Here is a 12,519-nt window from a genome sequence, read left to right on the forward strand (position 1 = left end):
GGCTGGAGTGCAGTGCAGTGGTGTGATCTCAGCTCACTGCAACCTCTGCCTCCTGAGTTCAAGCTATTCTCCTGCCTCAGCCTCCCGAGTAGCTGAGATCTTAGGCGTGTACCACCATACCTGGCTAATTTTTGTATTTTTAGTCAGGCTAAATTACATTGATCAGGCTGGTCTCGAACTCCTGATCTCAAGTGATCTGCCCGTCTCAGCCTCCCAAAATGCTGGGATTGCAGGCGTGAGCCACCGCGCCCAGTCTACAATAAATTCTTACACATAGCTGTCATTTCCTGCATACTTATTCCGTGCCAGGTGCTGTCCTAAGTACACTGCATGCATTAGCTCAGTTCTCCCACCACCCTATGAGGTAGGTACTTTATCATCCCCTTTTTACAGAGAAGGAAGCTGAGCCTCAGAGGTCACCAGCCTCCTAAGTGGCAGAGTCAGGGCTGTCTGATGCTATGCTATACACTATACTGTATTAAACTATTCTCTAGTACTTAAAAGGAAAAGTGTTTTGACATATAGGGAGGAAGTGATTGTGGATTAAAAATAAATGAATTACAAGCCTGGGCAACATGGTAAAACTGTATCTTTACAAATGATACAAAAATTAGCCAGGTGTGGTGGCACGTGCCTGTAGTCCCAGCTACTTGGGAGGCTGAGGCAGGAGGATTGCTTGAACCTGGGAGGTCGAGGCTGCAGTGAGCCCAGATGGTGCCACTGCACTCTAGCCTGGGGAACAAAGCGAGACCCTGTCTCAAAAAAAATTAAAAAATAAAATAAAAATAAAGAATAAATGAATTACAGGATGGCAAACAATACCAAGTACTGGTGAGACTGTGGAATCTCATATATTGCTTATGGGAGTGTAAATTGGGATAACCACACTGGAAAATTGTATGACATTTGCTACTAAAGAATATATGCGGGCCAGGTGCCGTGGCTCATGCCTGTAATCCCAACACTTTGGGTGGCCGAGGTGGGTGGATCACTTGAGGTCAGGAGTTAAGACCAGCCTGGCCAACATGGTGAAACTCCGTCTCTACTAAAAATACAAAAATTAGCTGAGCATGGTGGTGGACACCTGTAAGCCCAGCTACTCGGGAGGCTGAGGCAGGAGAATCACTTGAACCCGGGAGGCAGAGATTGCAGTGAACCAAGATCATGCCATTGTACTCCAGCCTAGGCAACAAAAGTGTAACTCCATCTCAAAAAAAAAAAAGAATATATGCCTTCAACTTATGATCCAGAAATTCCAACTCTAGGTAGATACACAACAGAAATGCATACATCTATTTACCATAAAACAGGTATCGGAATGTTCACAGCTGCACTATTCAAAATAGCCTGGCCAAGTGCGGTGGCTCATGCCAGTAATCCCAGCACTTAGGGAGGCAGAGGTAGGAGGATCGTTTGAGCCCAGGTGTTGAGACCAGCCTGTGCAACATAGTGAGACCCCATCTCTAAAAACCAAAAAAAAAATATATATATATAGCCTCTAACTAGAAAGTACCCAAATGCCAATCCACTATAGAACAAATGAGTGTAAATGGTGGTATATTCCCACAATAGAAAATTGCACACAATGAAAATTAACACATTGCTATTATGTGCAACATCATGGATAAATGTCACAAAAATATTATTGAGCAAAGAAAACTAGACACAAATACTGTATCATTCCATTTTATTTGTATTTATTTATTTTTTTTCTGAGACTGCGTTTTGCTTTTTCGCCTAGGCTGGAGTGAAGTGGCAAGATCTCTGCTCACTGCAACCTCCATCCGCCGGGTTCAAGTGATTCCCCTGTCTCAGCCTCCCAAGTAGCTGGGATTACAGGCACGTGCCACCATGCCTGGCTAATTTTTTGTAATTTTAGTAGAGATGGGGTTTCACCATGTTGGCCAGGCTGGTCCTGAACTCTTGACCACAGGTGATCCACCTGCTTCGGTCTCCCAAAGTGTTAGGATTACAAGCGTGAGCCACCACCACGCCCAGCCTCCATTTTATATAAAGTACAAAATAGACAAAACTAACCCATTATGGGATTATTGCTTCTGGGATTCTGGAAATTTTCTATTTCTTGATCTACTTGTTACACAGATATGTTTACTTTGTGAAAATACGCAGAACCAGGCTAGTGTGGTGGTTTGTGCCTGTAATCCCAGCTACTCAGGAGGCTGAGACGGGAGACTGGCTTGAGCTCAGGAGCTGAAGATCAGCCTGGGCAACATAAAGAGACCTTTTCTCTACAATAAATAAACAAATTAGCTGGACATGATGGTGCCCGCCTGTAGTCTTAGCTACTTGTGAGGCCGAGTGAGAGGATCACTTGAGGCCAGGAGGTCAAAGCTGCAGTGAGCTGCAATGGCGCTACTATACTACAGCCTGGGCGAGAGTGCAAGACCCTATCTCTTTTTTTTTTTTTTTTTTTTTTGAGGTGGAGTCTCGCTCTGTCGCCCAGGCTGGAGTGCAGTGGTGCCATCTCGGCTCACTGCAACTTCTGCCTCCTAGGTTCAAGCGATTCTCCTGCCTCAGCCTCCCGAGTAGCCCTCTCTTTAGGGCCGGACACGGTGGCTTACGCCTGTAATCCCAGCACTTTGGGAGGCCAAGGCAGGTGGATCACGAGGTCAGGAGATGGAGACCATCCTGGCTAACAGGGTGAAACCCCATCTCTACTAAAAATAGAAAACATTAGCCAGGCATGGTGGCACATGCCTGTAGTCCCAGCAACCCGGGAGGCTGAGGCAGGAGAATCACTTGAACCTGGGAGGTGGGGAGGTTGCAGTGGGCTGAGATGGCGCCACTGCACTCCAGCCTGGGTGACAGAGCAAGGCTCTATCTCAAAAAATAAATAAATAAATAAATAAAATAAACAACAAAAATGCATAGAACCATGTGCTCATGATTTATGCACTTTTTTTTTAATTTTCTTAAATTTTAGCCCATGTCCTGCTGAACATACATGTTATATTTTAAAAAGGAAAATAATGGGCTGGGCGAGGTGGCTCATGCCCGTAATCCCAGCACTTTGGGAGGCTGAGGCGGGTGAATCACAAGATCAGGAGTTTGAGACCAGCCTGGCCAACATGGTGAAATGCCGTCTCTACTAAGTATACAAAAAATAAGCTGGGTGTGGTGGCAGACGCCCGTAATCCCAGCTACTTGGGAGGCTGAGGCAGGAGAATTGCTTGAATCTGGGAGGCGGAGGTTGCAGTGAGCCAAGATCGCGCCACTACACTCCAGCCTGGGTGACAGTGCGAGACTCCATCTAGAAAAAAAAAAAAGCAAAACAATGATGAAAATGAGTCATACTGACCAGGTGCAGTGGCTCACACCTGTAATCCCAGCACTTTGGGAGGCCAAGGAGGGCAGATCATTTGAGGTCAGTTCAAGACCAGCCTGACCAACATGATGAAACCCTGTCTCTACTAAAAATGCGAAGAAGCTAGCCAGGTGTGGTGGCAGGTGCCTGTAATCCCAGCTACTCGGGAGGCTGAGGCAGGAGAATCACTTCAACCCAGGAGGTGGAGGTTGCAGCGAGCCGAGATCGTGCCACTGTACTATAGCCTGTGCAATAGAACAAGACTCAGTCTCAAAAAACAAACAAACAAAAAAGAGTGATAACTGTTTTCAAAGCACATTGAGTGGGTTTCTGTGCATGTTATGAGTGACCAACACACTGCCAGCACCCATGCATGGACCCAGAGGAAGGAATGACACTGGGCCCAGGTGATTCAGCCCATCTTCCTATCTGCAGTTTCCTCATAAGGTCCTGAGATTTGCACTTTCTTGCATGTCTGAATAAGAAAGAAAGCAAGCCTATATTGGATTATACCCTGCCATAAATATAAATACATAAATAAGAGGCCAGGCACCATGGCTCATACCTGTAATCCCAGTGCTTTGGGAGGCCAAGGCAGGAGTATCACTTGAGCCTTGGAGTTTAAGACCAGCCTGGGCAACACAGCAAGACCCCATCTCTACAAAAAATAGAAAAATTAGCCAGGCTTGGTGGCACATACCTGTATTCCCAGCTATTCAGAAGGCTAGGGCAGTAGGATTGTTTGAGCCCAGGAGTTCGAGGCTGCATTGCACTCCAGCCTGGGTGACAGACTGAGACCCTGTCTCTAAAAAATAAATAAATAGAACAGAAAGAAAGGAAAGGTATGTGGGCTGGGTGTGGTAGTTTATGCTTGTAATCCCAGCACTTTGAGAGGCTGAGGTGGGAGGATCACTGGCACCCAGGAGCTTGAGACCAGCCTGGGCAACATGGCAAAATTGCTTCTTTACAAAAAATACAAATATTAGCCACGCATGGTTGTGCACGTCTGCAGTCCCAGCTACTTGGGAGGCTGGGATGGGAGGACCCCCTGAACCTGGGGAGGTTGAGGCTGCAGTGAGCCATGATCTTGCCACTGCACTCCAGTGACAGAATGAGACCCTGTCTCAGAAAAAAGCAAAGCAAAGCTATGTGGTGGCCAGGTGCGGTGGCTCATGCCTGTAATCCCAGCACTATGGGAGGCCGAGGAGGGCAGATCACTTGAGGTCAGGAGTTTGAGACCAGCCTGGACAACATGGTGAAACCCTGTCTCCACTGAAAAAACAAAAATTAGCCAGGCGTGGTGGCGCCTGTAATCTCAGCTACTCGGGAGGCTGAGGCAGGAGAATCACTTGAACCCGGGCAGCAGAGGCTGCAGTGAACCACGATGCCGCCACTCCAGACTGGGCGATAGAACAAGACTCAGTCTCAAAAATAAAATAAAATAAAATAAAATAAAGTTATTGGGTGTTCTTTGCCTATTTTGAAGCTACAAGCCGTAAGAAAATTACGAGTAAAATAGAAATAAAATCATGGACTTGGGTGTTTTGTCTGAATATATGAATTTGTCCCTAATCTTTTTTACTTTCTTTTACTTTTTCTTTTCTTTACTTTTTTTTTTTTTTTTCTTGAGACGGAGTTTCGCTCTTGTTGCCCAGGCTGGAGTGCAATGGCATGATCTTGGCTCACTGCAACTTCTGCCTCCTGGGTTCAAGTGATTCTTCTGCCTCAGCCTCCCGAGTAGCTGAGATTACAGGCATGTGCCACCACGCCCGGCTAATTTTGTATTTTTAGTAGAGACAGGGTTGCTCCATGTTGGTCAGGCTGGTCTCAAACTCCTGACCTCAGGTTATCTGCCTGAGTGCTGGGGTTATAGGCATGAGCCACTGCACCCGGCTTCTTTTACTTTTTCTTTGAGACAGTATCTCATTCTGTCACCCAGGCTGGAGTGCAGTAGCGCAAACTCTGCTCACTGCAACCTCTGCCTCCGGGGCTCAATCGATTTTCCCATATCAGCCTCTGGAGTAGCTGGGACTACAGACACGCACCACTATGCCTGGCTAATCTTTGTATTTTTTGTAGAGGTAGTTTTGGCATGTTGCCCAGGCTGGTCTTGAAGTCCTGGGCTCAAGTGATCCTCCCGACATGGTCTCCCAAAGTGCTGGGATTATGGACTTGAGCCACTTCGCCCAACTTTCTTTATTTTCTTTTCTTTTTTTTTTTTTTTTTTTGAGACAGAGTCTTTGTCGCCCAGACTGGAGTGCAGTGGCACAATCTTGACTCACTACAAATTCTATCTCTCAGGTTCAACTGATTCTCATGCCTCAGCCTCCTGAGTGCCTGGGACCATAGTCACGTGCCACCACACCTGGCTAATATTTTTTCTATTTTTAGTAGAGACTGAATTTCACCATGTTGGCCAGGCTGGTCTCAAACTCCTGACCTCAGGTGATCTGCCCGCCTTGGCCTCCCAAAGTGCCAGGATTACAGACATGAGCCACTATGCCCAGCCCCAACCTTCTTTACTTTAAACATCTACATTTACATTCACAATGACAGTAGATGGTCAAATGATGACCTTGGGGTGCTGTAGAGTTTCAAGAAGCACGGAGATTCCTTTCCTTTAGTACATTAACTTTCTCAAGGCAGGAAAGAGGCTAAAACATACAAGAACCTTCAAAATGAAAACTAAGACACTAGCAAAAATGTTTTGGACAGAATACCATGCATGTAGCTAAAAACAAAACATTCTTCATTTTTTTTTTTTCTGGGACTGAGTCTGGCTCTGTTGCCCAGGCTGGAGTGCAGTGGCGTGATCTCTGCTCACTGCAAGCTCCTCCTCCTGGGTTCACGCCATTCTCCCGCCTCAGCCTCCCCAGTAGCTGGGACTACAGGCACCTACCACCATACCCAGCTAATTTTGCTTTTTTGTATTTTTAGTAGAGATGGGGTTTTGCCATATTAGCCAGGATGATCTTGATCTCCTGACCTCGTGATCGTGCTGGGATTACAGGCATGAGCCACTGTGCCTGGACTTTTTTTTTTTTTTTTTGAGACGGAGTCTTGCTCTGTCGCCCAGGCTGGAGCGCAGTGGTGTGGTCTCGGCTCACTGCAACCTCTGCCTCCCAAGTGCAAGTGATTCTCCTACCTCAGCCTCCAGAGTAGCTGGCATTACAGGCGCACGCCACCACGCCTGCCAAATTTTTGTATTTTTGGTGGAGTTGGGGTTTCACCATTTGGCCAGGTTGGTCTTGAACTCCTGACCTCAAATGATCCACCCACCTGGGCCTCCCAAAGTGCTGGGATTACAGGCATGAGCCACTGCGCCCAGCAAAAACAAAAAATTCTAATGGTATAATGCTGGGTACATGTATCCTCCCATCCTGGTGTCCTTTGATCAGTGGCAGCCACTGTTACTTTGGGGAGTTTACTGGAGATAGAATATGCATATTAGAGTATATTTGTGGATGTACTGTATCCATACATCATGCTGTAATAGCCACAATACATTCAGCTATTCATGTTTTCTTTTAACATAAACGACAGCATCCTGTGTACTTTATCTCACTCTTGGCTGTGCTCTGTCAATCTGAAATCATGAGATTCAGGAAAATGTGATTAAGTATAGTTTTTGTTTGTTTGTTTTTTGAGACAGAGTCTCACTCTGTCACCCAGGCTGGAGTGCAGTGGCACAATCTCGGCTCATGGTAACCTCAGCCTCCTGAGTTCAAGCGATCCTCATGCCTCAGCCTCCCAAGTAGCTGGGACTACAGGCATGAGGCACCACACCTGGCCAATTTTTGTACATTTGGTAGAGACAGGGTCTCACCATGTTGGCCAGGCTGGTCTCAAACTCCTGATCTCAGATGATCCACTTGCCTCGGCCTCCCAAAGTGCTGGGATTACAGGCGTGCGCCACTGCACCCACCCTGATTAAGTACAGTTTACTATATTTATCCTCAAACATTCCAAAGCTTGAGGATAGCCACCCAGAAACACCAATTCCAAATGTATAGGGTCAATATTCCAAAGTGGAGCCCAGGCACAATGGCTCATGCCTATAATCCCAACACTGTGGGAGGCTGAGTTGGGAGGATCACCTGAGCCCAGGAGTTTGAGACCAGCCTTAGCAACATAGTGAGACCTGGTCTCTATAAAAAATAAAATAATTAGTTGAGCGTTGTCAACTGGTAGTCCCAGCTACTTGGGAGGCTGAGGTGAGAGGAAGGCTGCAGTGAGCCATGATCCTGCTACTGCACTCCAGCCTGGGTGTCAAAATGAGATATTGTCTCAAAAACGAAAGCAAAAACACACACAAAAAAGCATTCCAAAGTGGAGAAGTTACGGTTACACTTATATAGGCAGAGACATATAATCCATACAGTGACTTGACTGTACAGTGACGGATGCTACATTCCAAGGAAGATTGCTTTATTACTCTGTGAGGGGTGTACCCGTCTGAGGAAGTCTTATCTCTGCCCTGTTTGGTCTTAGTTATTTCTAGGGTAAAAGGGGCAGAAGGTACAGCTGCTTGCCATGTGATTCATGCTGCATAACCACATTCCTCTCAAGTTTCAGGATGATTTAAAATTCCAACAGCAGCTGGGTGTGGTGGCTGGTGCCTGTAATCCCAGTACCAGGGACGTTGAGGCTGGAGGATTGCCTCAGCCCAGTAGTTTGAGGCTGCAGTGAGCTATGATTGCATCACTGCACACCAACCCTGACTCTAAAAAATAATAATATCAACAATAAAGTTCCAATAGCTTAAAGTTTGAATTATTTAATTCCATAACTCATTTATCAACATATGTTGCAGATAACTCATGGGGAGTTTAAAATACTCATAGTATTGTCACAGGTTATAGGTTTTTCTGATTACCTATTGCTGTTAATGAATCATCCCATATCTTTTTGTTGTTGTTGTTAGAGACAGGGTCTTGCTATGTTGCCCAGGCTGGCCTCCGATTCCTGGGCTTAAGTGATCCTCCTGTTTCACCCTCTCAAGTACTGTCACTAAACGTGGCTAATTGCTTCATATATATATATATTTTTTCCCTTAGAGACAGGGTCTCTATAGACAGAGATCCTCTCTATAGGAGCAGTGGGGATGCCAATCAATTCTGTCTTAGGACCCTCATGTCAATGGGAATGCCAATCCCTCAACGTGGGATTACAGGTAGGATTTCTGACATTCGGGTCCTAAGACTGTTCAAGAATTGATATGGCACTTTGGGAGGCCGAGACAGGCTGATCATGAGGTCACGAGTTCGAGAGCAGCCTAGGCAACACTGTGAAACCCCGTCTCTACTAAAAATACAAAAAAATTAGCTGGGTGTGGTGGTGGGCGCCTGTAGTCCTAGCTACTCGGGAGGCTGAGGCAGGAGAATTGCTTGAACCCGGGAGGCGGAGGCTGCAGTGAGCCAAGACCGCACCACTGCACTCCAACATGGGTGAAAGAGCGAGACTCCGTCTCCAAAAAAAAAAAATTGATTTGGGCCAGGCGCAGTGGCTCATGGCTGTAATTCCAGCAATTTGGGAGGCCGAGGTGGGTGGATCACTTGATGCCAGGAGTTTAAGACCAGCCTGGTCAACAGGGTGAAACCCCACCTCTACTAAAAATACAAAAACTAGCTGGGCACAGTGGCGGGTGCCTGTAATCCCAGCTACTAGGGAGGCTGAGGCAGGAGAATCGCTTGAACCCGGGAGGCGGAAGCAGTGCGCCGAGATCCTGCCACTGCACTCCAGCCTGGGCAACAGAGTGAGACTCCAGTTAAAAAAAAAAAAAACTAATTTGAATCTCCATTGTTCCTATAGACAGGATCTCTGACTTTAGATCATAAGGCTTTTGTTTAAGGAACCCTTAAGATGTTTTTCAGATCTCTGAATTCCAGCAAAACCAGTACCAAGACAGAGCCGTCTCAAAAAACAGACAAACAAAAAAACACTAGCCCTAAATTCCGTGAGGAGGTGGATTTGAGGTTTCCTCTCATTTCCTCTTTTGGTGGCCCTAGGATTAAACTTCTTTCTCTGCTGCAACATGTTCTCTCTCGGCATTCATGTGCCTAATAGGCAATGAACATATTATGGTTACAGTGTTTTCCCCCACCTCCAAGAATAAAGTGAAACCCCAGAACTGCTTATGCACTGCTGGTGGGAATGTAAATTTCTTCAGCTATTGTAATTGAAAATTACAATGAAGGCCAGGTACGGTGGCTCATGCCTGTAATCCCAGCACTTTGGGAGGCTGAGGTGGGTGGATCACCTGAGGTCAGAAGTTTGAGACCAGCCTTGCCAACATTGTGAAACCCTGTCTCTACTAAAAAAATACAAAAATTAGCCAGGTGTGGTGGCACACGCCTGTAGTCCCAGCTACTCAGGAGGCTAAGGCAGGAGAATCGCTGGAACCCAGGAGACCGAGGTTGCAGTGAGACGAGATCGCACCATTGCTCTCCAGCTTGGGCAACAGAGTGAGACTCTGTCTAAAAGAAAATAAACTAAAAAAAAAAAAAAAAAGAAAATTACAATTAAATTACAATTACAACTGGAAAGCAGTTGGGAGATTTCCTGAAGAACTTAAAACAGAACTACCATTAGACCCAGCAATCCCATTACTGGGTATATACCCAAAGGAATATAAGTTGTTCTACCATAAAGACAAATGCATGCATATATTCACTGAGGCACTACTCACAATAGCAGAGACATGGAACCAACCTATATGCCCACAAACGGTGGACTGGATAAAGAAAATATGGTCCACATACACCATGGAACACTACACAGCCATAAAAAAAGAACAAGACTGGCCGGGCGCGGTGGCTCACACCTGTAATCCCAGCACTTTGGGAGGCTGAGATGGGCGGATCACGAGGTCAGGAGATCAAGACCATCCTGGTTAACACGGTGAAACCCCGCCTCTACTAAAAATACAAAAAATTAGCTGGGCGTGGTGGCAGGCACCTGTAGTCCCAGCTACTCGGGAGGGTGAGGCAGGAGAATGGCGTGCCTGGGTGGGGGACAGAGCAAAACTCCGTCTCCAAAAAAAAAAAAAAAAAAGAAACAACAAGACCATGTCCTTTGCAGCAACATAGACACAGCTGGAGGCCATTATCCTAAACAAACTAATGCAGGAACAGAAAATCAAATACTGCATGTTCTCACATATAAGTGGGAGCTAAACATTGAGCACACATGGACATAAAGAAGGGAATGACAGGGGCCAGGCGCAGTGGCTCACGCCTGTAATCCCAGCACTTTGGGAGGCCGAGGCGGGTGGATCACTTGAGGTCAGGAGTTCAAGACCAGCCTGGCCAACATGGTGAAACCCAGTCTCTTCTAAAAATACAAAAAAAAAAAAAAAAAGTCTGGGCGCGGTGGCTCACATCTGTAATCCCAGCACTTTGGGAGGCCGAGGTGGACGGATCGCTTGAGGTGAGGAGTTCGAGACCAGCCTGACCAACATGGACAAACCCCATCTCTACTAAAAAAAAAAAATACAAAATTAGCCAGACATAGTGGCGCATGCCTGTAATCCCAGCTACTAGGGAGGCTGAGGCAGGAGAATCGCTTGAACCCTGGAGGCGGAGGTTGAGGTGAGCCGAGATCGTGCCATTGCACTCCAGCCTGGGCAACAAGAGCGAAACTCTATCTAAAAAAAAAAAAAAAAAAAACCACCACAACAACCAACCAAACAAAAATTTAGCAGGGCGTGGTGGGGTGGACGCCTATAATCCCAGCTACTCAGGAGGCTGAGGCAGGAGAATCACTTGAATCTGGGAGGCGGAGGTTGCAGTGAGCTGAGATCGCGGCCACTGCACTCCAGCCTGGGCGACAGAGCAAGACTCTGTCTCAAAAAAAAAAAAAAAGGGAATAACACCAGGGCCTACTTGAGGGTGGAAGCTACGAGGAGGGTGAGGATCGGAAAAACTACCTATTGGGTACTATGCTTATTACCTGGGGAGGAAATAATCTGTAACCCAAACCCCTTGCGACATGCAATTTATCTATATAACAAACCTGCACATGTACCCCTGAACCCAAAATAAAAGTAAAAAATAATAATAATAAAAATAAAGTGAAGCCCCACAGGGCGAGCATGAAATCTGGGAGCTCAGTCACTTCCCTGGAGGTGGCTGGGTGGGCAGTGGTAGTGGACGGGACTGGGCAGTGACTGCTGCCAGGGCAGGGGGCTGGCGCGAGGGACGGGGGTAGGTGGCTGGGCAGGCATCGGTGTCGCCTCGCAGGGAACAGTTGGGTGGCTTCTAGCTTATGCCAGGAGTCTCCTCCTCACCCGCACATCGCGGGGCTAGGATGGGAAGTCGTGGCGGCCAAATCCTCCGAGGCAACTCCTGCCTGGGACGGCCTCCCACAGGACTGGCCTGAGAATCCGGAGCGCAGGCTCTGGCCGCTAGGAGACCTTCCCCCGCCCGCGGACCCAACCTTCCAGCATCACCGGGGTTCGCGGAGGAGAAAGAGGAAAGGCGTTTGGCCTGCCAAGGCCGCCGTAGTGAGGGGGCGGGGCCCGGAAGAGCAGGATGGCGGCGCGAGACAGTGACAGCGAAGAGGATCTGGTCAGCTATGGGACCGGGCTGGAGCCTCTGGAAGAAGGTGCGGGCCGCATGGGCCGGCGGAGCCTGTGGAAAACAGGCCAAGGGCCCAGGATTCGGGCCACAAAAGCACAAGTCGGTGCTGGACCGTTGTTAGATCGTTCCCAGCGCTGGGAACACGGCGGCGAGGGAGGCGTTAGCCGCGCTCTCGGGGTGCTCACCTTCTGCAGCGACAGAGAGAGATTTACAGGGACGGGAGACACAAGCGTGGCCGAACAAGGGGGCGGCGAGATAGAAACAAGAAAATGACGGAATAGCTGGTGTGAGAGCGGGGGGTGCTTAGGCAGTGTCTTTCCCGAGGGAGGACGTTTGAGCTCAGACTTGAAACCGAGGAAGAAAACAACCATGAGCAAATCTGAAGGGAAAGCATTTCAGGCAGAAGGAACATAAAGTGCAAAGGCCCTGAAGTGTGGGAGCCAGTTTAGGAAATTGAGGGGCAGGCAGGACGGGTATGGTTGCAGCAGACGACAGCGGGGGAGACAGGTAGAAAAGAATGTCAGAGGGGCTGACAGGGGCTGGATCTTACGTGGTAGGGTAAAGAGTTTGGATCTTATACTAAGTGCAGGATTAGGGTTAGGGTTAGGGTCATGG

At 47.6% G+C, this 12,519-nt stretch overlaps 1 protein-coding gene across 1 annotated transcript in view; it reads left to right on the forward strand.

Moving 5' to 3' along the window:
- Positions 1 to 11,825: 11,825 nt before the first annotated feature.
- Positions 11,826 to 12,519, forward strand: part of GPATCH1 (G-patch domain containing 1) — a 49,893-nt gene continuing 49,199 nt past the window's right edge. The window contains exon 1 of the mRNA XM_054464683.2: positions 11,826 to 11,929. Within this exon, the coding sequence (XP_054320658.1) occupies positions 11,857 to 11,929 (73 nt within the window). The 5' untranslated portion in view covers positions 11,826 to 11,856. The remainder of the gene's footprint in view (positions 11,930 to 12,519) is intronic.

This window comes from Pongo pygmaeus, chromosome 20, assembly GCF_028885625.2.
Source record: "Pongo pygmaeus isolate AG05252 chromosome 20, NHGRI_mPonPyg2-v2.0_pri, whole genome shotgun sequence".
In the NCBI taxonomy this organism is placed as follows: Eukaryota; Metazoa; Chordata; class Mammalia; order Primates; family Hominidae; genus Pongo; species Pongo pygmaeus.